Source organism: Physella acuta, unplaced genomic scaffold, assembly GCF_028476545.2.
Source record: "Physella acuta isolate Inbredline_101_S28 unplaced genomic scaffold, ASM2847654v3 ptg000075l, whole genome shotgun sequence".
Lineage (NCBI taxonomy): Eukaryota > Metazoa > Mollusca > Gastropoda > Physidae > Physella > Physella acuta.
The window spans coordinates 33,021-59,319 of record NW_026731595.1 but is presented as its reverse complement, the minus strand read 5'-3'; the positions used below and the strand labels follow the sequence as shown (position 1 = coordinate 59,319).

The 26,299-nt window shown below is 41.9% G+C and overlaps 1 protein-coding gene across 2 annotated transcripts in view; it reads left to right on the top strand.

The window, feature by feature from the left end:
• The window catches only part of LOC131953221 (DNA mismatch repair protein Msh3), a 61,750-nt gene that overhangs the window by 17,186 nt on the left and 18,265 nt on the right, over nucleotides 1-26,299 (top strand). For both annotated transcript variants that reach the window (XM_059316327.1, XM_059316320.1), the window contains exons 8-11: nucleotides 14,965-15,121; nucleotides 15,803-15,867; nucleotides 17,846-17,962; nucleotides 24,906-25,013. In XM_059316327.1, coding sequence (XP_059172310.1) covers nucleotides 14,965-15,121; nucleotides 15,803-15,867; nucleotides 17,846-17,962; nucleotides 24,906-25,013 — 447 coding nt within the window. The remainder of the gene's footprint in view (nucleotides 1-14,964; nucleotides 15,122-15,802; nucleotides 15,868-17,845; nucleotides 17,963-24,905; nucleotides 25,014-26,299) is intronic.

The following is a 26,299-nucleotide window of genomic DNA, read 5'->3' as shown; positions in this document are numbered from 1 at the left end:
CAGAGGTTGCAGGTAGCTGTGTGAGGTTGTAGTTAGCTGTGTGAGGTTGCAGTTAGCTGTGTGAGGTTGCAGTTAGCTGTGTGAGGTTGCAGTTAGCTGTGTGAGGTTGCAGTTAGCTGTGTGAGGTTGCAGTTAGCTGTGTGAGGTTGCAGTTAGCTGTGTGAGGTTGTAGTTAGCTGTGTGAGGTTGCAGAGGTTGCAGGTAGCTGTGTGAGGTTGCAGTTAGCTGTGTGAGGTTGCAGAGGTTGCATGTAGCTGTGTGAGGTTGCAGTTAGATGTGTGAGGTTGCAGAGGTTGTAGTTAGCTGTGTGAGGTTGCAGTTAGCTGTGTGAGGTTGCAGTTAGCTGTGTGAGGTTGCAGAGGTTGCAGTTAGCTGTGTGAGGTTGCAGTTAGCTGTGTGAGGTTGTAGTTAGCTGTGTGAGGTTGCAGTTAGCTGTGTGAGGTTGCAGTTAGCTGTGTGAGGTTGCAGAGGTTGTAGTTAGCTGTGTGAGGTTGCAGTTAGCTGTGTGAGGTTGCAGAGGTTGCAGTTAGCTGTGTGAGGTTGCAGAGGTTGCAGTTAGCTGTGTGAGGTTGCAGAGGTTGCAGTTAGCTGTGTGAGGTTGCAGTTAGCTGTGTGAGGTTGCAGTTAGCTGTGTGAGGTTGCAGTTAGCTGTGTGAGGTTGCAGAGGTTGCAGGTAGCTGTGTGAGGTTGTAGTTAGCTGTGTGAGGTTGCAGTTAGCTGTGTGAGGTTGCAGTTAGCTGTGTGAGGTTGCAGGTAGCTGTGTGAGGTTGCAGAGGTTGCAGGTAGCTGTGTGAGGTTGCAGGTAGCTGTGTGAGGTAGTAGTTAGCTGTGTGAGGTTGTAGTTAGCTGTGTGAGGTTGCAGTTAGCTGTGTGAGGTTGCAGTTAGCTGTGTGATGTTGTAGTTAGCTGTGTGAGGTTGTAGTTAGCTGTGTGAGGTTGCAGTTAGCTGTGTGAGGTTGCAGAGGTTGCAGGTAGCTGTGTGAGGTTGTAGTTAGCTGTGTGAGGTTGCAGTTAGCTGTGTTAGGTTGCAGTTAGCTAAGTGAGGTTGCAGTTAGCTGTGTGAGGTTGCAGTTAGCTGTGTGAGGTTGCAGTTTGCTGTGTGAGGTTGCAGTTAGCTGTGTGAGGTTGTAGTTAGCTATGTGAAGTTGCAGTTAGCTGTGTGAGGTTGCAGAGGTTGTAGTTAGCTGTGTGAGGTTGCAGTTAGCTGTGTGAGGTTGCAGTTAGCTGTGTGAGGTTGCAGTTAGCTGTGTGAGGTTGCAGTTAGCTGTGTGAGGTTGCAGTTAGCTGTGTGAGGTTGCAGTTAGCTGTGTGAGGTTGTAGTTAGCTGTGTGAGGTTGCAGAGGTTGCATTTAGCTGTGTGAGGTTGTAGTTAGCTGTGTGAGGTTGCAGTTAGCTGTGTGAGGTTGCAGTTAGCTGTGTGAGGTTGCAGAGGTTGCAGGTAGCTGTGTGAGGTTGCAGTTAGCTGTGTGAGGTTGCAGTTAGCTGTGTGAGGTTGCAGTTAGCTGTGTGAGGTTGCAGAGGTTGCAGTTAGCTGTGTGAGGTTGCAGTTAGCTGTGTGAGGTTGTAGTTAGCTGTGTGAGGTTGCAGTTAGCTGTGTGAGGTTGTAGTTAGCTGTGTGAGGTTGTAGTTAGCTGTGTGAGGTTGTAGTTAGCTGTGTGAGGTTGCAGAGGTTGCAGTTAGCTGTGTGAGGTTGCAGAGGTTGCAGTTAGCTGTGTGAGGTTGTAGTTAGCTGTGTGAGGTTGCAGTTAGATGTGTGAGGTTGCAGTTAGCTGTGTGAGGTTGCAGTTAGCTGTGTGAGGTTGTAGTTAGCTGTGTGAGGTTGCAGTTAGCTGTGTGAGGTTGTAGTTAGCTGTGTGAGGTTGCAGAGGTTGCAGTTAGCTGTGTGAGGTTGTAGTTAGCTGTGTGAGGTTGCAGTTAGCTGTGTGAGGTTGCAGTTAGCTGTGTGAGGTTGCAGAGGTTGCAGTTAGCTGTGTAAGGTTTCAGTTAGCTGTGTGAGGTTGTAGTTAGCTGTGTGAGGTTGTAGTTAGCTGTGTGAGGTTGTAGTTAGCTGTGTGAGGTTGCAGAGGTTGCAGTTAGCTGTGTGAGGTTGCAGAGGTTGCAGTTAGCTGTGTGAGGTTGCAGTTAGCTGTGTGAGGTTGCAGTTAGCTGTGTGAGGTTGCAGTTAGCTGTGTGAGGTTGCAGTTAGCTGTGTGAGGTTGCAGTTAGCTGTGTGAGGTTGTACTTAGCTGTGTGAGGTTGTAGTTAGCTGTGTGAGGTTGCAGTTAGCTGTGTGAGGTTGCAGTTAGCTGTGTGAGGTTGCAGTTAGCTGTGTGAGGTTGCAGTTAGCTGTGTGAGGTTGTAGTTAGCTGTGTGAGGTTGCAGTTAGCTGTGTGAGGTTGCAGAGGTTGCAGTTAGCTGTGTGAGGTTACAGTTAGCTGTGTGAGGTTGCAGTTAGCTGTGTGAGGTTGCAGTTAGCTGTGTGAGGTTGTAGTTAGCTGTGTGAGGTTGTAGTTAGCTGTGTGAGGTTGCAGTTAGCTGTGTGAGGTTGCAGTTAGCTGTGTGAGGTTGCAGTTAGCTGAGTGAGGTTGCAGTTAGCTGTGTGAGGTTGTAGTTAGCTGTGTGAGGTTGCAGTTAGCTGTGTGAGGTTGCAGAGGTTGCAGTTAGCTGTGTGTGGTTGCAGTTAGCTGTGTGAGGTTGCAGAGGTTGCAGTTAGCTGTGTGTGGTTGCAGTTAGCTGTGTGAGGTTGCAGAGGTTGCAGTTATCTGTGTGAGGTTGCAGTTAGCTGTGTGAGGTTGCAGTTAGCTGTGTGAGGTTGCAGTTAGCTGTGTGAGGTTGCAGAGGTTGCAGGTAGCTGTGTGAGGTTGTAGTTAGCTGTGTGAGGTTGCAGTTAGCTGTGTGAGGTTGCAGTTAGCTGTGTGAGGTTGCAGGTAGCTGTGTGAGGTTGCAGAGGTTGCAGGTAGCTGTGTGAGGTTGCAGGTAGCTGTGTGAGGTTGTATTTAGCTGTGTGAGGTTGTAGTAAGCTGTGTGAGGTTGCAGTTAGCTGTGTGAGGTTGCAGTTAGCTGTGTGAGGTTGCAGAGGTTGCAGTTAGCTGTGTGAGGTTGCAGTTAGCTGTGTGAGGTTGCAGTTAGCTGTGTGAGGTTGCAGTTAGCTGTGTGAGGTTGCAGTTAGCTGTGTGAGGTTGCAGTTAGCTGTGTGAGGTTGCAGTTAGCTGTGTGAGGTTGTAGTTAGTTTTGTGAGGTTGCAGTTAGCTGTGTGAGGTTGCAGTTAGCTGTGTGAGGTTGTAGTTAGCTGTGTGAGGTTGCAGTTAGCTGTGTGAGGTTGTAGTTAGCTGTGTGAGGTTGTAGTTAGCTGTGTGAGGTTGCAGAGGTTGCAGTTAGCTGTGTGAGGTTGCAGAGGTTGCAGTTAGCTGTGTGAGGTTGCAGAGGTTGTAGTTAGCTGTGTGAGGTTGCAGTTAGCTGTGTGAGGTTGTAGTTAGCTGTGTGAAGTTGCAGTTAGCTGTGTGAGGTTGCAGTTAGCTGTGTGAGGTTGCAGTTAGCTGTGTGAGGTTGCAGTTAGCTGTGTGAGGTTGCAGTTAGCTGTGTGAGGTTGTAGTTAGCTGTGTGAGGTTGCAGAGGTTGCAGTTAGCTGTGTGAGGTTGTAGTTAGCTGTGTGAGGTTGCAGTTAGCTGTGTGAGGTTGCAGTTAGCTGTGTTAGGTTGCAGAGGTTGCAGGTAGCTGTGTGAGGTTGCAGTTAGCTGTGTGAGGTTGCAGAGGTTGTAGTTAGCTGTGTGAGGTTGCAGTTAGCTGTGTGAGGTTGCAGTTAGCTGTGTGAGGTTGCAGTTAGCTGTGTGAGGTTGCAGTTAGCTGTGTGAGGTTGTAGTTAGCTGTGTGAGGTTGCAGTTAGCTGTGTGAGGTTGCAGTTAGCTGTGTGAGGTTGTAGTTAGCTGTGTGAGGTTGCAGAGGTTGCAGTTAGCTGTGTGAGGTTGTAGTTAGCTGTGTGAGGTTGCAGTTAGCTGTGTGAGGTTGCAGTTAGCTGTGTGAGGTTGTAGAGGTTGCAGGTAGCTGTGTGAGGTTGCAGTTAGCTGTGTGAGATTGCAGAGGTTGCAGGTAGCTGTGTGAGGTTGCAGAGGTTGTAGTTAGCTGTGTGAGGTTGCAGTTAGCTGTGTGAGGTTGCAGTTAGCTGTGTGAGGTTGCAGAGGTTGCAGTTAGCTGTGTGAGGTTGCAGAGTTTGTAGTTAGCTGTGTGAGGTTGCAGTTAGCTGTGTGAGGTTGCAGTTAGCTGTGTGAGGTTGCAGAGGTTGCAGTTAGCTGTGTGAGGTTGCAGTTAGCTGTGTGAGGTTGCAGAGGTTGCAGTTAGCTGTGTGAGGTTGCAGTTAGCTGTGTGAGATTGCAGAGGTTGCAGGTAGCTGTGTGAGGATGCAGAGGTTGTAGTTAGCTGTGTGAGGTTGCAGTTAGCTGTGTGAGGTTGCAGTTAGCTGTGTGAGGTTGCAGAGGTTGCAGTTAGCTGTGTGAGGTTGCAGAGGTTGCAGTTAGCTGTGTGAGGTTGCAGAGGTTGCAGTTAGCTGTGTGAGGTTGCAGTTAGCTGTGTGAGGTTGCAGTTAGCTGTGTGAGGTTGCAGAGGTTGCAGGTAGCTGTGTGAGGTTGTAGTTAGCTGTGTGAGGTTGTAGTTAGCTGTGTGAGGTTGCAGTTAGCTGTGTGAGGTTGCAGGTAGCTGTGTGAGGTTGCAGAGGTTGCAGGTAGCTGTGTGAGGTTGGAGGTAGCTGTGTGAGGTTGTAGTTAGCTGTGTGAGGTTGTAGTTAGCTGTGTGAGGTTGCAGTTAGCTATGTGAGGTTGCAGTTAGCTGTGTGAGGTTGCAGAGGTTGCGGGTAGCTGTGTGAGGTTGTAGTTAGCTGTGTGAGGTTGCAGTTAGCTGTGTGAGGTTGCAGTTAGCTGTGTGAGGTTGCAGTTAGCTGTGTGAGGTTGCAGTTAGCTGTGTGAGGTTGCAGTTAGCTGTGTGAGGTTGCAGTTAGCTGTGTGAGGTTGTAGTTAGCTGTGTGAGGTTGCAGAGGTTGCAGGTAGCTGTGTGAGGTTGCAGTTAGCTGTGTGAGGTTGCAGAGGTTGCATGTAGCTGTGTGAGGTTGCAGTTAGATGTGTGAGGTTGCAGAGGTTGTAGTTAGCTGTGTGAGGTTGCAGTTAGCTGTGTGAGGTTGCAGAGGTTGCAGTTAGCTGTGTGAGGTTGCAGAGGTTGCAGTTAGCTGTGTGAGGTTGCAGTTAGCTGTGTGAGGTTGCAGTTAGCTGTGTGAGGTTGCAGTTAGCTGTGTGAGGTTGCAGAGGTTGCAGGTAGCTGTGTGAGGTTGTAGTTAGCTGTGTGAGGTTGCAGTTAGCTGTGTGAGGTTGCAGTTAGCTGTGTGAGGTTGCAGGTAGCTGTGTGAGGTTGCAGAGGTTGCAGGTAGCTGTGTGAGGTTGCAGGTAGCTGTGTGAGGTTGTAGTTAGCTGTGTGAGGTTGTAGTTAGCTGTGTGAGGTTGCAGTTAGCTGTGTGAGGTTGCAGTTAGCTGTGTGATGTTGTAGTTAGCTGTGTGAGGTTGTAGTTAGCTGTGTGAGGTTGCAGTTAGCTGTGTGAGGTTGCAGAGGTTGCAGGTAGCTGTGTGAGGTTGTAGTTAGCTGTGTGAGGTTGCAGTTAGCTGTGTTAGGTTGCAGTTAGCTGTGTGAGGTTGCAGTTAGCTGTGTGAGGTTGCAGTTAGCTGTGTGAGGTTGCAGTTTGCTGTGTGAGGTTGCAGTTAGCTGTGTGAGGTTGTAGTTAGCTATGTGAAGTTGCAGTTAGCTGTGTGAGGTTGCAGAGGTTGTAGTTAGCTGTGTGAGGTTGCAGTTAGCTGTGTGAGGTTGCAGTTAGCTGTGTGAGGTTGCAGTTAGCTGTGTGAGGTTGCAGTTAGCTGTGTGAGGTTGCAGTTAGCTGTGTGAGGTTGCAGTTAGCTGTGTGAGGTTGTAGTTAGCTGTGTGAGGTTGCAGAGGTTGCATTTAGCTGTGTGAGGTTGTAGTTAGCTGTGTGAGGTTGCAGTTAGCTGTGTGAGGTTGCAGTTAGCTGTGTGAGGTTGCAGAGGTTGCAGGTAGCTGTGTGAGGTTGCAGTTAGCTGTGTGAGGTTGCAGTTAGCTGTGTGAGGTTGCAGTTAGCTGTGTGAGGTTGCAGAGGTTGCAGTTAGCTGTGTGAGGTTGCAGTTAGCTGTGTGAGGTTGTAGTTAGCTGTGTGAGGTTGCAGTTAGCTGTGTGAGGTTGTAGTTAGCTGTGTGAGGTTGTAGTTAGCTGTGTGAGGTTGTAGTTAGCTGTGTGAGGTTGCAGAGGTTGCAGTTAGCTGTGTGAGGTTGCAGAGGTTGCAGTTAGCTGTGTGAGGTTGTAGTTAGCTGTGTGAGGTTGCAGTTAGCTGTGTGAGGTTGCAGTTAGCTGTGTGAGGTTGCAGTTAGCTGTGTGAGGTTGTAGTTAGCTGTGTGAGGTTGCAGTTAGCTGTGTGAGGTTGTAGTTAGCTGTGTGAGGTTGCAGAGGTTGCAGTTAGCTGTGTGAGGTTGTAGTTAGCTGTGTGAGGTTGTAGTTAGCTGTGTGAGGTTGCAGTTAGCTGTGTGAGGTTGCAGAGGTTGCAGTTAGCTGTGTGAGGTTTCAGTTAGCTGTGTGAGGTTGTAGTTAGCTGTGTGAGGTTCTAGTTAGCTGTGTGAGGTTGCAGAGGTTGCAGTTAGCTGTGTGAGGTTGCAGAGGTTGCAGTTAGCTGTGTGAGGTTGCAGTTAGCTGTGTGAGGTTGCAGTTAGCTGTGTGAGGTTGCAGTTAGCTGTGTGAGGTTGCAGTTAGCTGTGTGAGGTTGCAGTTAGCTGTGTGAGGTTGTAGTTAGCTGTGTGAGGTTGTAGTTAGCTGTGTGAGGTTGCAGTTAGCTGTGTGAGGTTGCAGTTAGCTGTGTGAGGTTGCAGTTAGCTGTGTGAGGTTGTAGTTAGCTTTGTGAGGTTGCAGTTAGCTGTGTGAGGTTGCAGTTAGCTGTGTGAGGTTGCAGTTAGCTGTGTGAGGTTGCAGAGGTTGCAGTTAGCTGTGTGAGATTGTAGTTAGCTGTGTGAGGTTGCAGTTAGCTGTGTGAGGTTGCAGTTAGCTGTGTGAGGTTGCAGTTAGCTGTGTGAGGTTGCAGTTAGCTGTGTGAGGTTGCAGTTAGCTGTGTGAGGTTGCAGTTAGCTGTGTGAGGTTGTAGTTAGCTGTGTGAGGTTGCAGAGGTTGCAGTTAGCTGTGTGAGGTTGTAGTTAGCTGTGTGAGGTTGCAGTTAGCTGTGTGAGGTTGTAGTTAGCTGTGTGAGGTTGTAGTTAGCTGTGTGAGGGTGCAGAGGTTGTAGTTAGCTGTGTGAGGTTGCAGTTAGCTGTGTGAGGTTGCAGTTAGCTGTGTGAGGTTGCAGTTAGCTGTGTGAGGTTGCAGAGGTTGCAGTTAGCTGTGTGAGGTTGCAGTTAGCTGTGTGAGGTTGTAGTTAGCTGTGTGAGGTTGTAGTTAGCTGTGTGAGGTTGTAGTTAGCTGTGTGAGGTTGCAGAGGTTGCAGTTAGCTGTGGGAGGTTGCAGAGGTTGCAGTTAGCTGTGTGAGGTTGCAGTTAGCTGTGTGAGGTTGCAGTTAGCTGTGTGAGGTTGTAGTTAGCTGTGTGAGGTTGTAGTTAGCTGTGTGAGGTTGTAGTTAGCTGTGTGAGGTTGCAGAGGTTGCAGTTAGCTGTGTGAGGTTGCAGGTAGCTGTGTGAGGTTGCAGAGGTTGCAGGTAGCTGTGTGAGGTTGCAGGTAGCTGTGTGAGGTTGTAGTTAGCTGTGTGAGGTTGTAGTTAGCTGTGTGAGGTTGCAGTTAGCTGTGTGAGGTTGCAGTTAGCTGTGTGATGTTGTAGTTAGCTGTGTGAGGTTGTAGTTAGCTGTGTGAGGTTGCAGTTAGCTGTGTGAGGTTGCAGAGGTTGCAGGTAGCTGTGTGAGGTTGTAGTTAGCTGTGTGAGGTTGCAGTTAGCTGTGTTAGGTTGCAGTTAGCTGTGTGAGGTTGCAGTTAGCTGTGTGAGGTTGCAGTTAGCTGTGTGAGGTTGCAGTTTGCTGTGTGAGGTTGCAGTTAGCTGTGTGAGGTTGTAGTTAGCTATGTGAAGTTGCAGTTAGCTGTGTGAGGTTGCAGAGGTTGCAGTTAGCTGTGTGAGGTTGCAGAGGTTGCAGGTAGCTGTGTGAGGTTGCAGTTAGCTGTGTGAGGTTGTAGTTAGCTGTGTGAGGTTGTAGTTAGCTGTGTGAGGTTGCAGTTAGCTGTGTGAGGTTGCAGAGGTTGCAGTTAGCTGTGTGAGGTTTCAGTTAGCTGTGTGAGGTTGTAGTTAGCTGTGTGAGGTTGTAGTTAGCTGTGTGAGGTTGCAGAGGTTGCAGTTAGCTGTGTGAGGTTGCAGAGGTTGCAGTTAGCTGTGTGAGGTTGCAGTTAGCTGTGTGAGGTTGCAGTTAGCTGTGTGAGGTTGCAGTTAGCTGTGTGAGGTTGCAGTTAGCTGTGTGAGGTTGCAGTTAGCTGTGTGAGGTTGCAGTTAGCTGTGTGAGGTTGTAGTTAGCTGTGTGAGGTTGTAGTTAGCTGTGTGAGGTTGTAGTTAGCTGTGTGAGGTTGCAGAGGTTGCAGTTAGCTGTGTGAGGTTGCAGAGGTTGCAGTTAGCTGTGTGAGGTTGTAGTTAGCTGTGTGAGGTTGTAGTTAGCTGTGTGAGGTTGCAGTTAGCTGTGTGAGGTTGCAGTTAGCTGTGTGAGGTTGCAGTTAGTTGTGTGAGGTTGCAGTTAGCTGTGTGAGGTTGCAGTTAGCTGTGTGAGGTTGCAGTTAGCTGTGTGAGGTTGCAGTTAGTTGTGTGAGGTTGCAGTTAGCTGTGTGAGGTTGTAGTTAGCTGTGTGAGGTTGCAGTTAGCTGTGTGAGGTTGCAGTTAGCTGTGTGAGGTTGCAGTTAGCTGTGTGAGGTTGTAGCTAGCTGTGTGAGGTTGCAGAGGTTGCAGTTAGCTGTGTGAGGTTGCAGAGGTTGCAGTTAGCAGTGTGAGGTTGCAGAGGTTGTAGTTAGCTGTGTGAGGTTGCAGTTAGCTGTGTGAGGTTGTAGTTAGCTGTGTGAGGTTGTAGTTAGCTGTGTGAGGTTGCAGTTAGCTGTGTGAGGTTGTAGTTAGCTGTGTGAGGTTGTAGTTAGCTGTGTGAGGTTGTAGTTAGCTGTGTGAGGTTGCAGAGGTTGCAGTTAGCTGTGTGAGGTTGCAGAGGTTGCAGTTAGCTGTGTGAGGTTGCAGTTAGCTGTGTGAGGTTGCAGTTAGCTGTGTGAGGTTGCAGTTAGCTGTGTGAGGTTGTAGTTAATTGTGTGAGGTTGCAGTTAGCTGTGTGAGGTTGCAGTTAGCTGTGTGAGGTTGCAGTTAGCTGTGTGAGGTTGTAGTTAGCTGTGTGAGGTTGCAGTGAGCTGTGTGAGGTTGTAGTTAGCTGTGTGAGGTTGTAGTTAGCTGTGTGAGGTTGCAGAGGTTGCAGTTAGCTGTGTGAGGTTGCAGAGGTTGCAGTTAGCTGTGTGAGGTTGCAGTTAGCTGTGTGAGGTTGCAGTTAGCTGTGTGAGGTTGCAGTTAGCTGTGTGAGGTTGTAGTTAGCTGTGTGAGGTTGTAGTTAGCTGTGTGAGGTTGCAGTTAGCTGTGTGAGGTTGCAGTTAGTTGTGTGAGGTTGCAGTTAGCTGTGTGAGGTTGTAGTTAGCTGTGTGAGGTTGCAGTTAGCTGTGTGAGGTTGCAGTTAGCTGTGTGAGGTTGCAGTTAGCTGTGTGAGGTTGCAGTTAGCTGTGTGAGGTTGCAGTTAGCTGTGTGAGGTTGCAGTTAGCTGTGTGAGGTTGTAGTTAGCTGTGTGAGGTTGCAGTTAGTTGTGTGAGGTTGCAGTTAGCTGTGTGAGGTTGCAGTTAGTTGTGTGAGGTTGCAGTTAGCTGTGTGAGGTTGCAGTTAGCTGTGTGAGGTTGCAGTTAGCTGTGTGAGGTTGCAGTTAGTTGTGTGAGGTTGCAGTTAGCTGTGTGAGGTTGTAGTTAGCTGTGTGAGGTTGCAGTTAGCTGTGTGAGGTTGCAGTTAGCTGTGTGAGGTTGCAGTTAGCTGTGTGAGGTTGTAGCTAGCTGTGTGAGGTTGCAGAGGTTGCAGTTAGCTGTGTGAGGTTGCAGAGGTTGCAGTTAGCAGTGTGAGGTTGTAGAGGTTGTAGTTAGCTGTGTGAGGTTGCAGTTAGCTGTGTGAGGTTGTAGTTAGCTGTGTGAGGTTGTAGTTAGCTGTGTGAGGTTGCAGTTAGCTGTGTGAGGTTGTAGTTAGCTGTGTGAGGTTGTAGTTAGCTGTGTGAGGTTGTAGTTAGCTGTGTGACGTTGTAGTTAGCTGTGTGAGGTTGCAGTTAGCTGTGTGAGGTTGCAGAGAGCTGTGTGAGGTTGCAGTTAGCTGTGTGAGGTTGTAGTTAGCTGTGTGAGGTTGTAGTTAGCTGTGTGAGGTTGCAGAGGTTGCAGTTAGCTGTGTGAGGTTGCAGAGGTTGCAGTTAGCTGTGTGAGGTTGCAGTTAGCTGTGTGAGGTTGCAGTTAGCTGTGTGAGGTTGCAGTTAGCTGTGTGAGGTTGCAGAGGTTGCAGGTAGCTGTGTGAGGTTGCAGAGGTTGCAGTTAGTTGTGTGAGGTTGCAGTTAGCTGTGTGAGGTTGTAGTTAGCTGTGTGAGGTTGCAGAGGTTGCAGTTAGCTGTGTGAGGTTGCAGTTAGCTGTGTGAGGTTGCAGTTAGCTGTGTGAGGTTGCAGAGGTTGCAGGTAGCTGTGTGAGGTTGCAGTTAGCTGTGTGAGGTTGCAGAGGTTGTAGTTAGCTGTGTGAGGTTGCAGTTAGCTGTGTGAGGTTGCAGTTAGCTGTGTGAGGTTGCAGTTAGCTGTGTGAGGTTGCAGAGGTTGCAGGTAGCTGTGTGAGGTTGCAGTTAGCTGTGTGAGGTTGCAGAGGTTGTAGTTAGCTGTGTGAGGTTGCAGTTAGCTGTGTGAGGTTGCAGAGGTTGTAGTTAGCTGTGTGAGGTTGTAGTTAGCTGTGTGAGGTTGTAGTTAGCTGTGTGAGGTTGCAGTTAGCTGTGTGAGGTTGTAGTTAGCTGTGTGAGGTTGCAGAGGTTGCAGTTAGCTGTGTGAGGTTGTAGTTAGCTGTGTGAGGTTGTAGTTAGCTGTGTGAGGTTGCAGTTAGCTGTGTGAGGTTGCAGTTAGCTGTGTGAGGTTGCAGGTAGCTGTGTGAGGTTGTAGAGGTTGTAGTTAGCTGTGTGAGGTTGCAGGTAGCTGTGTGAGGTTGTAGAGGTTGTAGTTAGCTGTGTGAGGTTGTAGTTAGCTGTGTGAGGTTGCAGGTAGCTGTGTGAGGTTGCAGAGGTTGCAGTTAGCTGTGTGAGGTTGTAGAGGTTGTAGTTAGCTGTGTGAGGTTGTAGTTAGCTGTGTGAGGTTGTAGGTAGCTGTGTGAGGTTGTAGTTAGCTGTGTGAGGTTGTAGTTAGCTGTGTGAGGTTGTAGTTAGCTGTGTGAGGTTGCAGAGGTTGCAGGTAGCTGTGTGAGGTTGTAGAGGTTGTAGTTAGCTGTGTGAGGTTGTAGTTAGCTGTGTGAGGTTGCAGAGGTTGCAGGTAGCTGTGTGAGGTTGTAGAGGTTGTAGTTAGCTGTGTGAGGTTGTAGTTAGCTGTGTGAGGTTGTAGTTAGCTGTGTGAGGTTGCAGAGGTTGCAGTTAGCTGTGTGAGGTTGTAGTTAGCTGTGTGAGGTTGTAGTTAGCTGTGTGAGGTTGCAGTTAGCTGTGTGAGGTTGCAGTTAGCTGTGTGAGGTTGCAGGTAGCTGTGTGAGGTTGTAGAGGTTGTAGTTAGCTGTGTGAGGTTGCAGGTAGCTGTGTGAGGTTGTAGAGGTTGTAGTTAGCTGTGTGAGGTTGTAGTTAGCTGTGTGAGGTTGCAGTTAGCTGTGTGAGGTTGCAGAGGTTGCAGTTAGCAGTGTGAGGTTGCAGAGGTTGCAGTTAGCTGTGTGAGGTTGCAGTTAGCTGTGTGAGGTTGCAGGTAGCTGTGTGAGGTTGCAGTTAGCTGTGTGAGGTTGGAGGTAGCTGTGTGAGGTTGTAGTTAGCTGTGTGAGGTTGTAGTTAGCTGTGTGAGGTTGCAGTTAGCTGTGTGAGGTTGTAGTTAGCTGTGTGAGGTTGCAGGTAGCTGTGTGAGGTTGTAGAGGTTGTAGTTAGCAGTGTGAGGTTGTAGTTAGCTGTGTGAGGTTGCAGTTAGCTGTGTGAGGTTGTAGTTAGCTGTGTGAGGTTGCAGTTAGCTGTGTGAGGTTGTAGTTAGCAGTGTGAGGTTGTAGTTAGCTGTGTGAGGTTGTAGTTAGCTGTGTGAGGTTGCAGAGGTTGCAGGTAGCTGTGTGAGGTTGCAGAGGTTGCAGTTAGCTGTGTGAGGTTGTCGTTAGCAGTGTGAGGTTGTAGTTAGCTGTGTGAGGTTGTAGTTAGCTGTGTGAGGTTGCAGAGGTTGCAGGTAGCTGTGTGAGGTTGCAGGTAGCTGTGTGAGGTTGCAGGTAGCTGTGTGAGGTTGGAGGTAGCTGTGTGAGGTTGCAGTTAGCTGTGTGAGGTTGTAGTTAGCTGTGTGAGGTTGTAGTTAGCTGTGTGAGGTTGTAGTTAGCTGTGTGAGGTTGCAGGTAGCTGTGTGAGGTTGTAGTTAGCTGTGTGAGGTTGTAGAGGTTGCAGGTAGCTGTGTGAGGTTGTAGTTAGCTGTGTGAGGTTGTAGAGGTTGCAGGTAGCTGTGTGAGGTTGTAGTTAGCTGTGTGAGGTTGCAGGTAGCTGTGTGAGGTTGTAGAGGTTGTAGTTAGCTGTGTGAGGTTGCAGGTAGCTGTGTGAGGTTGTAGTTAGCTGTGTGAGGTTGTAGAGGTTGCAGGTAGCTGTGTGAGGTTGTAGTTAGCTGTGTGAGGTTGCAGGTAGCTGTGTGAGGTTGTAGAGGTTGTAGTTAGCTGTGTGAGGTTGCAGGTAGCTGTGTGAGGTTGCAGTTAGCTGTGTGAGGTTGTAGTTAGCTGTGTGAGGTTGCAGGTAGCTGTGTGAGGTTGTAGAGGTTGTAGTTAGCAGTGTGAGGTTGTAGTTAGCTGTGTGAGGTTGCAGGTAGCTGTGTGAGGTTGTAGAGGTTGTAGTTAGCTGTGTGAGGTTGTAGTTAGCTGTGTGAGGTTGCAGTTAGCTGTGTGAGGTTGTAGAGGTTGCAGGTAGCTGTGTGAGGTTGTAGAGGTTGTAGTTAGCTGTGTGAGGTTGTAGTTAGCTGTGTGAGGTTGCAGTTAGCTGTGTGAGGTTGCAGTTAGCTGTGTGAGGTTGCAGGTAGCTGTGTGAGGTTGTAGTTAGCTGTGTGAGGTTGCAGTTAGCTGTGTGAGGTTGCAGGTAGCTGTGTGAGGTTGTAGTTAGCTGTGTGAGGTTGCAGAGGTTGTAGTTAGCTGTGTGAGGTTGTAGAGGTTGTAGTTAGCTGTGTGAGGTTGCAGGTAGCTGTGTGAGGTTGCAGGTAGCTGTGTGAGGTTGTAGGTAGCTGTGTGAGGTTGCAGGTAGCTGTGTGAGGTTGCAGTTAGCTGTGTGAGGTTGTAGTTAGCTGTGTGAGGTTGTAGTTAGCTGTGTGAGGTTGTAGTTAGCTGTGTGAGGTTGCAGGTAGCTGTGTGAGGTTGTAGTTAGCTGTGTGAGGTTGTAGAGGTTGCAGGTAGCTGTGTGAGGTTGTAGTTAGCTGTGTGAGGTTGTAGAGGTTGCAGGTAGCTGTGTGAGGTTGTAGTTAGCTGTGTGAGGTTGCAGGTAGCTGTGTGAGGTTGTAGAGGTTGTAGTTAGCTGTGTGAGGTTGTAGTTAGCTGTGTGAGGTTGTAGTTAGCTGTGTGAGGTTGTAGGTAGCTGTGTGAGGTTGTAGTTAGCTGTGTGAGGTTGTAGAGGTTGTAGTTAGCAGTGTGAGGTTGTAGTTAGCTGTGTGAGGTTGCAGGTAGCTGTGTGAGGTTGTAGAGGTTGTAGTTAGCTGTGTGAGGTTGTAGTTAGCTGTGTGAGGTTGCAGTTAGCTGTGTGAGGTTGTAGAGGTTGCAGGTAGCTGTGTGAGGTTGTAGAGGTTGTAGTTAGCTGTGTGAGGTTGTAGTTAGCTGTGTGAGGTTGCAGTTAGCTGTGTGAGGTTGCAGTTAGCTGTGTGAGGTTGCAGGTAGCTGTGTGAGGTTGTAGTTAGCTGTGTGAGGTTGCAGTTAGCTGTGTGAGGTTGCAGGTAGCTGTGTGAGGTTGTAGTTAGCTGTGTGAGGTTGCAGAGGTTGTAGTTAGCTGTGTGAGGTTGTAGAGGTTGTAGTTAGCTGTGTGAGGTTGTAGTTAGTTGTGTGAGGTTGCAGGTAGCTGTGTGAGGTTGCAGGTAGCTGTGTGAGGTTGTAGAGGTTGTAGTTAGCTGTGTGAGGTTGCAGGTAGCTGTGTGAGGTTGTAGTTAGCTGTGTGAGGTTGCAGAGGTTGTAGTTAGCTGTGTGAGGTTGCAGTTAGATGTGTGAGGTTGTAGTTAGCTGTGTGAGGTTGTAGAGGTTGTAGTTAGCTGTGTGAGGTTGTAGAGGTTGTAGTTAGCTGTGTGAGGTTGCAGGTAGCTGTGTGAGGTTGTAGTTAGCTGTGTGAGGTTGCAGTTAGCTGTGTGAGGTTGCAGAGGTTGCAGTTAGCTGTGTGAGGTTGTAGAGGTTGTAGTTAGCTGTGTGAGGTTGTAGAGGTTGTAGTTAGCTGTGTGAGGTTGTAGAGGTTGTAGTTAGCTGTGTGAGGTTGCAGGTAGCTGTGTGAGGTTGTAGTTAGCTGTGTGAGGTTGCAGTTAGCTGTGTGAGGTTGCAGAGGTTGCAGTTAGCTGTGTGAGGTTGCAGGTAGCTGTGTGAGGTTGTAGTTAGCTGTGTGAGGTTGTAGAGGTTGTAGTTAGCTGTGTGAGGTTGCAGTTAGCTGTGTGAGGTTGCAGAGGTTGTAGGTAGCTGTGTGAGGTTGCAGGTAGCTGTGTGAGGTTGTAGTTAGCTGTGTGAGGTTGCAGTTAGCTGTGTGAGGTTGTAGTTAGCTGTATGAAGTTGCAGGTAGCTGTTTTGGTTAAAAACATTACTCTCCCCAGATCTAACAGTTTTTGTAACTTGTTTGATACACCATGCATTCAAGTAGAGAAGGCAAAAATAGAAAGAACAGTTGACATTTTATACCAGCACTTGAAAGAGATCCGAGATATTCTACAACAACCACATATCAATTTTGTGACAATTTCACAAACTGAGGTATCCTTCACATCTTAAATTTGTGACAATTTCACAAACTAAGGTATTCTCCACATCTTAAATTTGTGACAATTTCACAAACTGAGGTATTCTTCACATTTGACTCTTGTCACCATTTATAAACTAATGGTCCTAATATGGATGTGATGGAGTGTCTTTTATTTTAACATTCTAGTGCCAGGGTTTATTGACAGATTTACATTCATTTAGTATCTTTTTATTTCTCTTCTTTTCTTGATGTAGTTTATTGATGTAGTTTATTGACAGATTTACATTCATTGGGTATCTTTTCATCTCCCTTCTTTTCTTGATGTAGTTTATTGATGTAGCTTATTGACAGATTTACATTCATTGGGTATCTTTTCATCTCCCTTCTTTTCTTGATGTAGTTTATTGATGTAGTTTATTGACAGATTTACATTCATTGGGTATCTTTTCATCTCCCTTCTTTTCTTGATGTAGTTTATTGATGTAGTTTATTGACAGATTTACATTCATTGGGTATCTTTTCATCTCCCTTCTTTTCTTGATGTAGTTTATTGATGTAGTTTATTGACAGATTTACATTCATTGGGTATCTTTTCATCTCCCTTCTTTTCTTGATGTAGTTTATTGATGTAGTTTATTGACAGATTTACATTCATTGGGTATCTTTTCATCTCCCTTCTTTTCTTGATGTAGTTTCTCATTGAAATCAAGCAGAAGGATTTACATTTAGTGCCACACGATTGGATTACATTTAGTAGGTAGGTTATAGGGTTAGGGTTAGAAACCTTATGTTAGGGTTAGTGTTAGATACTTTATATTACAGTTAGGGTTAGAAACCATAAGATGATGTTAGTCTATGAATAGGATGATATAAGTCTATGAATAAGATGATGTTAATCTATAAATAAGATGATGTTAGTCTATGAATAAGATGATGTTAGTCTATGAATAAGATGATGTTAGTCTATGAATAAGATGATGTTAGTCTATAAATAAGATGATGTTAGTCTATGAATAAGATGATGTTAACCCCTTTACCGTGGAAAAAAATTTTTTTTTTTTTTTTGGAAACTGTGTATTTTTTTTTTTTCATTATTTGATTTGTTATGTTGTCCTGACAAAATAAAACATCATTTTGAGTGAAAATGAGTTGACATTTAGAATTTATGAGGTAAATATAAAGAAGGTAATTCAAAAGCACAGTACCAACAAAATAATTTTTCTCCAGTGTGCATACCTACACATACCTGTATGTATGCATAAAACTATACAAACTACACTCTGCATAAATTATAATCATAATAAATAAATAATAAGTATTTGCTTCCTACATTTATTCTTATACCTATCGTACATGTCTCCTTTCCACTTTCGTTTTCACATCACGTGATGACCTATTTTTATCATCCGCTGTTGAAGTGGCTGTTAGATTAGCCTCCCTCTACATTGTTATTGATTTCCAATGCTATTTTCGTATCAAGACGAGTTAACTCGGGACGCACAGTAAAGGGGTTAATCTATGAATAAGATGATGTTAGTCTATAAATAAGATGATGTTAGTCTATAAATAAGATGATGTTAGTCTATAAATAATAATAATCAAAAAAGTTTTAAAAAACCCACGTTTTCTGATTGAACTAAAAAGTAGAAAATAAATACTATACATCACAATAATGCAAGCGATCACTCTACTATAAGTGATGAAAAACGTGGGGCGCCGAAGTAAAAGTTATATTACTATTGATTAGATAATACTATTGACTTTTATTAGGGAGCTTGTAGAGAGTCAACAGTATTAGAAACTGTAAGAAAATCACGGCGCCCCACATTTTTCATCGCTTATAGTAGAGTGATCGCTTGCATTATTGTGATGTATAGTATTTATTTTCTACTTTTTAGTTCAATCAGAAAACGTGGGTTTTTTTTAACTTTTTTAATGATTATTATTTTCTACTTTTTAGTCTTTGTCTGTTTGTTTGCATTGAAATCTTGCTATCGATTTTATGTTTTCACTTTTTTTTGGGTAAACGAAGACAACTCGTAAAAAGACAACTCGTAAAAAACGAGAGACCCTTTCTTCTTCGGTCTCAATCGCAAGTGAATGATTGTCAGAGGTTAGTTGATAGCGGTTAGGACGAGGGCTGGTTACTGACTAGAACACATAGATTTGAACCCGTGTCGAGTGGGATAGCAATCGTGTGCCCAACCACTCGACCATATCGTCTCCCCCAAACTGGCCACCAGTGGTAATAGTTACCTCCTGTAAGTTTAAAGTCGGTTCAAACTAAATTATCTGCCCCTAAGCCTGTCGCGACGTGGGATCGTTCGCTTCACTGCGCGCGGCAAGAGAGAGGCGAGCTATGCGTCGCTCGTTTTTTTTCTAATGGCTCGCAGAGGAGAATTATATATATAGATTATATAGCGGTCTAAAATGCTCAATAAAATGTTTCCATTGATCAATTTAGTAATAATAACAATTGAATATTCTATGGTCATCCAAAAGAAAGCTTCCCTGAAAATTTCAGCGCGCTAGCTAACTGGGAAGTGCCAGAAATTTCGATCGCAAGATTTGATTGGAAAGACAAACAGAGAAAGCAAGTTAAAGAAAACGTGGGAATAAGATGATGTTAGTCTATAAATAAGATGATGTTAGTCTATAAATAAGATGATGTTAGTCTATATATGATGATGTTAGTCTATGAATAAGATGATGTTAGTCTAACTATTTTCCACTAGCACAAAAACCCTCTCAAGGTTCCAGTCACCTCTGATCAAAGAAAATTATTTTCTCTTGCAAAAGCAGAGGGAGAAACTGCTACAAACAGCTCACAGAGAATGGCAGCTTTTTTTACAGTAAGTTGTGTGATCTTATCATACATTGAGTTGTGTGATCTTATTATAAATTTAGTTGTGTTATCTTATCATACATTGAGTTGTGTGATCTTATCATACATTGAGTTGTGTGATCTTATCATACAGTGAGTTGTGTGATCTTATCATACAGTGAGTTGTGTGATCTTATCATAAATTGAGTTGTGTGATCTTATCATACATTAAGTTGTGTGATCTACTTACAGTGAGTTGTGTGATCTACTTACAGTGAGTTGTGTGATCTACTTAAATTGAGTTGTGTGATCTTATCATACATTGAGTTGTGTGATCTTATCATAAATTGAGTTGTGTGATCTTATCATACATTGAGTTGTGTGATCTTATCATACATTGAGTTGTGTGATCTTATCATACATTGAGTTGTGTGATCTTATCATACATTGAGTTGTGTGATCTTATCATACATTGAGTTGTGTGATCTTATCATAAATTGAGTTGTGTGATCTTATTATACATTGAGTTGTGTGATCTTATTATAAATTGAGTTGTGTGATCTTATCATACATTGAGTTGTGTGATCTTATCATACATTGAGTTGTGTGATCTTATCATACATTGAGTTGTGTGATCTACTTACATTGAGTTGTGTGATCTTATCATACATTGAGTTGTGTGATCTTATCATAAATTGAGTTGTGTGATCTTATTATAAATTGAGTTGTGTGATCTTATCATACATTGAGTTGTGTGATCTTATTATAAATTGAGTTGTGTGATCTTATTATAAATTGAGTTGTGTGATCTTATCATACATTGAGTTGTGTGATCTTATCATACATTGAGTTGTGTGATCTTATCATACATTGAGTTGTGTGATCTTATCGTACATTGAGTTGTGTGATCTTATCATACATTGAGTTGTGTGATCTTATCATAAATTGAGTTGTGTGATCTTATTATACATTGAGTTGTGTGATCTTATTATAAATTGAGTTGTGTGATCTTATCATACATTGAGTTGTGTGATCTTATCATACATTGAGTTGTGTGATCTTATTATAAATTGAGTTGTGTGATCTTATCATACATTGAGTTGTGTGATCTTATCATAAATTGAGTTGTGTGATCTTATTATAAATTGAGTTGTGTGATCTTATCATACATTGAGTTGTGTGATCTTATTATAAATTGAGTTGTGTGATCTTATTATAAATTGAGTTGTGTGATCTTATCATACATTGAGTTGTGTGATCTTATCATACATTGAGTTGTGTGATCTTATTATACATTGAGTTGTGTGATCTTATCATAAATTGAGTTGTGTGATCTTATCATACATTGAGTTGTGTGATCTTATCATAAATTGAGTTGTGTGATCTTATCATACATTGAGTTGTGTGATCTTATCATAAATTGAGTTGTGTGATCTTATCATACATTGAGTTGTGTGATCTTATCATAAATTGAGTTGTGTGATCTTATCATACATTGAGTTGTGTGATCTTCTTACATTGAGTTGTGTGATCTTATTATACATTGAGTTGTGTGATCTTATCATAAATTGAGTTGTGTGATCTTATTATACATTGAGTTGTGTGATCTTATCATAAATTGAGTTGTGTGATCTTATCATACATTGAGTTGTGTGATCTTATCGTACATTGAGTTGTGTGATCTTATCATACATTGAGTTGTGTGATCTTATCATACATTGAGTTGTGTGATCTTATCATACATTGAGTTGTGTGATCTTATCGTACATTGAGTTGTGTGATCTTATCATAAATTGAGTTGTGTGATCTTATCGTACATTGAGTTGTGTGATCTTATCATAAATTGAGTTGTGTGATCTTATCATACATTGAGTTGTGTGATCTTATCATACATTGAGTTGTGTGATCTTATTATACATTGAGTTGTGTGATCTTATCATAAATTGAGTTGTGTGATCTTCTTACAGTGAGTTGTGTGATCTTATTGTACATTGAGTTGTGTGATCTTATCATAAATTGAGTTGTGTGATCTTATCATACATTGAGTTGTGTGATCTTATCATAAATTGAGTTGTGTGATCTTATTATACATTGAGTTGTGTGATCTTATTATACATTGAGTTGTGTGATCTTATTATACATTGAGTTGTGTGATCTTATCATACATTGAGTTGTGTGATCTTATCGTACATTGAGTTGTGTGATCTTATCATACATTGAGTTGTGTGATCTTATCATAAATTGAGTTGTGTGATCTTATCATACATTGAGTTGTGTGATCTTATCATACATTGAGTTGTGTGATCTTATTATACATTGAGTTGTGTGATCTTATTGTACATTGAGTTGTGTGATCTTATTATACATTGAGTTGTGTGATCTTATCATACATTGAGTTGTGTGATCTTATTATACATTGAGTTGTGTGATCTTATCATAAATTGAGTTGTGTGATCTTATCATACATTGAGTTGTGTGATCTTATCATAAATTGAGTTGTGTGTTCTTATCATACATTGAGTTGTGTGATCTTATCATAAATTGAGTTGTGTGATCTTATTATACATTGAGTTGTGTGATCTTATCGTACATTGAGTTGTGTGATCTTATCATACATTGAGTTGTGTGATCTTATCATACATTGAGTTGTGTGATCTTATCGTACATTGAGTTGTGTGATCTTATCATAAATTGAGTTGTGTGATCTTATCATAAATTGAGTTGTGTGATCTTATCATACATTGAGTTGTGTGATCTTATCATACATTGAGTTATGTGATCTTATCATACATTGAGTTGTGTGATCTACTTACAGTGAGTTGTGTGATCTTATCATAAATTGAGTTGTGTGATCTTATCATACATTGAGTTGTGTGATCTTATTATAAATTGAGTTGTGTGATCTTATCATAAATTGAGTTGTGTGATCTTCTTACAGTGAGTTGTGTGATCTTATTGTACATTGAGTTGTGTGATCTTATTATACATTGAGTTGTGTGATCTTATCATAAATTGAGTTGTGTGATCTTATCATACATTGAGTTGTGTGATCTTATTATACATTGAGTTGTGTGATCTTATCATAAATTGAGTTGTGTGATCTTATCATACATTGAGTTGTGTGATCTTATCATAAATTGAGTTGTGTGTTCTTATCATACATTGAGTTGTGTGATCTTATCATAAATTGAGTTGTGTGATCTTATTATACATTGAGTTGTGTGATCTTATCGTACATTGAGTTGTGTGATCTTATCATACATTGAGTTGTGTGATCTTATCATACATTGAGTTGTGTGATCTTATCGTACATTGAGTTGTGTGATCTTATCATAAATTGAGTTGTGTGATCTTATCATAAATTGAGTTGTGTGATCTTATCATACATTGAGTTGTGTGATCTACTTACAGTGAGTTGTGTGATCTTATCATAAATTGAGTTGTGTGATCTTATCATACATTGAGTTGTGTGATCTTATTATAAATTGAGTTGTGTGATCTTATTATAAATTGAGTTGTGTGATCTTATCATAAATTGAGTTGTGTGATCTACTTACAGTGAGTTGTGTGATCTTATCATAAATTGAGTTGTGTGATCTTATCATACATTGAGTTGTGTGATCTACTTACAGTGAGTTGTGTGATCTACTTACAGTGAGTTGTGTGATCTACTTACATTGAGTTGTGTGATCTTATCATACATTGAGTTGTGTGATCTTATTATAAATTGAGTTGTGTGATCTTCTTACAGTGAGTTGTGTGATCTTATTGTACATTGAGTTGTGTGATCTTATTGTACATTGAGTTGTGTGATCTTATTATACATTGAGTTGTGTGATCTTATTATACATTGAGTTGTGTGATCTTATCATACATTGAGTTGTGTGATCTTATCATACATTGAGTTGTGTGATCTTATTATAAATTGAGTTGTGTGATCTTATCATACATTGAGTTGTGTGATCTTATCATAAATTGAGTTGTGTGATCTTATTATAAATTGAGTTGTGTGATCTTATCATACATTGAGTTGTGTGATCTTATTATAAATTGAGTTGTGTGATCTTATTATAAATTGAGTTGTGTGATCTTATCATACATTGAGTTGTGTGATCTTATCATACATTGAGTTGTGTGATCTTATTATACATTGAGTTGTGTGATCTTATCATAAATTGAGTTGTGTGATCTTATCATACATTGAGTTGTGTGATCTTATCATAAATTGAGTTGTGTGATCTTATCATACATTGAGTTGTGTGATCTTATCATAAATTGAGTTGTGTGATCTTATCATACATTGAGTTGTGTGATCTTATCATAAATTGAGTTGTGTGATCTTATCATACATTGAGTTGTGTGATCTTCTTACATTGAGTTGTGTGATCTTATTATACATTGAGTTGTGTGATCTTATCATAAATTGAGTTGTGTGATCTTATTATACATTGAGTTGTGTGATCTTATCATAAATTGAGTTGTGTGATCTTATCATACATTGAGTTGTGTGATCTTATCGTACATTGAGTTGTGTGATCTTATCATACATTGAGTTGTGTGATCTTATCATACATTGAGTTGTGTGATCTTATCATACATTGAGTTGTGTGATCTTATCGTACATTGAGTTGTGTGATCTTATCATAAATTGAGTTGTGTGATCTTATCGTACATTGAGTTGTGTGATCTTATCATAAATTGAGTTGTGTGATCTTATCATACATTGAGTTGTGTGATCTTATCATACATTGAGTTGTGTGATCTTATTATACATTGAGTTGTGTGATCTTATCATAAATTGAGTTGTGTGATCTTCTTACAGTGAGTTGTGTGATCTTATTGTACATTGAGTTGTGTGATCTTATCATAAATTGAGTTGTGTGATCTTATCATACATTGAGTTGTGTGATCTTATCATAAATTGAGTTGTGTGATCTTATTATACATTGAGTTGTGTGATCTTATTATACATTGAGTTGTGTGATCTTATTATACATTGAGTTGTGTGATCTTATCATACATTGAGTTGTGTGATCTTATCGTACATTGAGTTGTGTGATCTTATCATACATTGAGTTGTGTGATCTTATCATAAATTGAGTTGTGTGATCTTATCATACATTGAGTTGTGTGATCTTATCATACATTGAGTTGTGTGATCTTATTATACATTGAGTTGTGTGATCTTATCATAAATTGAGTTGTGTGATCTTCTTACAGTGAGTTGTGTGATCTTATTGTACATTGAGTTGTGTGATCTTATTATACATTGAGTTGTGTGATCTTATCATAAATTGAGTTGTGTGATCTTATCATACATTGAGTTGTGTGATCTTATTATACATTGAGTTGTGTGATCTTATCATAAATTGAGTTGTGTGATCTTATCATACATTGAGTTGTGTGATCTTATCATAAATTGAGTTGTGTGTTCTTATCATACATTGAGTTGTGTGATCTTATCATAAATTGAGTTGTGTGATCTTATTATACATTGAGTTGTGTGATCTTATCGTACATTGAGTTGTGTGATCTTATCATACATTGAGTTGTGTGATCTTATCATACATTGAGTTGTGTGATCTTATTATACATTGAGTTGTGTGATCTTATCATAAATTGAGTTGTGTGATCTTCTTACAGTGAGTTGTGTGATCTTATTGTACATTGAGTTGTGTGATCTTATTATACATTGAGTTGTGTGATCTTATCATAAATTGAGTTGTGTGATCTTATCATACATTGAGTTGTGTGATCTTATCATACATTGAGTTGTGTGATCTTATTATACATTGAGTTGTGTGATCTTATCATAAATTGAGTTGTGTGATCTTCTTACAGTGAGTTGTGTGATCTTATTGTACATTGAGTTGTGTGATCTTATTATACATTGAGTTGTGTGATCTTATCATACATTGAGTTGTGTGATCTTATTATACATTGAGTTGTGTGATCTTATCATAAATTGAGTTGTGTGATCTTATCATACATTGAGTTGTGTGATCTTATCATAAATTGAGTTGTGTGATCTTATTATACATTGAGTTGTGTGATCTTATCGTACATTGAGTTGTGTGATCTTATCATACATTGAGTTGTGTGATCTTATCATACATTGAGTTGTGTGATCTTATCGTACATTGAGTTGTGTGATCTTATCATAAATTGAGTTGTGTGATCTTATCATAAATTGAGTTGTGTGATCTTATCATACATTGAGTTGTGTGATCTTATCATACATTGAGTTATGTGATCTTATCATACATTGAGTTGTGTGATCTACTTACAGTGAGTTGTGTGATCTTATCATAAATTGACTTGTGTGATCTTATCATACATAGAGTTGTGTGATCTTATTATAAATTGAGTTGTGTGATCTTATTATAAATTGAGTTGTGTGATCTTATCATAAATTGAGTTGTGTGATCTACTTACAGTGAGTTGTGTGATCTTATCATAAATTGAGTTGTGTGATCTTATCATACATTGAGTTGTGTGATCTACTTACAGTGAGTTGTGTGATCTACTTACAGTGAGTTGTGTGATCTACTTACATTGAGTTGTGTGATCTTATCATACATTGAGTTGTGTGATCTTATTATAAATTGAGTTGTGTGATCTTCTTACAGTGAGTTGTGTGATCTTATTGTACATTGAGTTGTGTGATCTTATTGTACATTGAGTTGTGTGATCTTATTATACATTGAGTTGTGTGATCTTATTATACATTGAGTTGTGTGATCTTATTATACATTGAGTTGTGTGATCTTATTATACATTGAGTTGTGTGATCTTATCATACATTGAGTTGTGTGATCTTCTTACAGTGAGTTGTGTGATCTACTTACATTGAGTTGTGTGATCTTATCATACATTGAGTTGTGTGATCTTCTTACAGTAAGTTGTGTGATCTTATTATAAATTGAGTTGTGTGATCTTATCATACATTGAGTTGTGTGATCTACTTACAGTGAGTTTGCATCAAGTCTAAACATGTACAAAGAAGCTGTCAAACGTTTGGCCATTTTGGATTGTCTGAATGCCCTGGCCAACAATGTAACAAAGCCCTCCTATTGCAAGTAATTGTTTACTTTGACTACTGTTCTAGTTTTATTGCCTAACCTTAGGGCCAACTTGGAACAGGGCATTACCCCTCCCCCCGGAGTAATACCCCCCTGTCAATTACCCCCCCCCCCCACTAGGGTTAGAGCTAGGGTTTGAGTTTGGTCTAGGCCAGGGGTTCCCAACCCTGTGTCCGCGGGCGCCATGTTGCCCGCTGAACGATTCGAATGTGCCCGCCTCTCCCTATTCGACAGAGACAGCATTTTTTTTCATAAACATTATTTTAAAATATGATTTTTTTTAATTCATTTGTTACCGTTTTCATTTTTTTTTTTACTGCCTAGCGGCGAGCCAGACTGCACTATTTTCGCTATCCTGGAACGGCTGGTGCCAATCGAATCATTTTTCGGTTCGACATATTTATGCGAATCATTGTTTTCAAACATGAACTTAATAAAATCAAGATATAGATCTCGACTCACCTATGAGCATCTTTATGATTGTCTGCTAACAGGATTATCGTCATACGCTCCTAATTATGAAGCTCTGGCCAATGAAATGCAATGCCAAAGATCACATTGGCTTTATTATATTTTTAAATTAATTTTTAAATGTTTTCTTTGTATTTATGTATTTTGTTTACTTTCTTTACGTTTTGTAAATACATTTCTCTGTGTGTATGCAATTTGAAAAAAATGAAAAAAAAATTTATTATTTTGAAACATTTTTGTTTATTATTTATTAATACATGATGACTATAAGAAAATAAGAAAATAAATTATGGGAAACTGACAAGTTATGGAAGGAGTTTGTCGATTTAAAATAGGTGGTGCCCGCCACCCTACCGATATTTTCGAATGTGCTCTAGAGTAAAAAAAGGTTGGGAACCCCTGGTCTAGGCATAGGTCTAGGGCTAGGGTTAGGTCTAGGGTTTGAGTTTGGTCTAGGCATATGTCTAGGGCTAGAGTAAGGCTAGGGCTAGGATCAGGGTTAGGCTTAAATCAATGTCTAGAGTTGGGTTTGGTTTTGGGTTTATTTTAGGGTGAGGTGAATTCTTAGTTTTTTTTTGTCTTTGTCTTAAGGTTAAGATTAAGGTAATATAAAGGTATAGAGTTGGAGTTAGAATATTGGGGGGGGGGGGGGGGGCTAATTCCCCAGAGGGGTAACTGACAGGGGAGTAATTGCTCTGGGGAAATATGGGGGGGGCTAATTCCCCAGAGGGGTAATTGACAGGGGAGTAATTGCTCTGGGCCAGGGGAAATATGGGGGGGAAATGTCCTGTAGCTGGGCCAACCTTATGGGT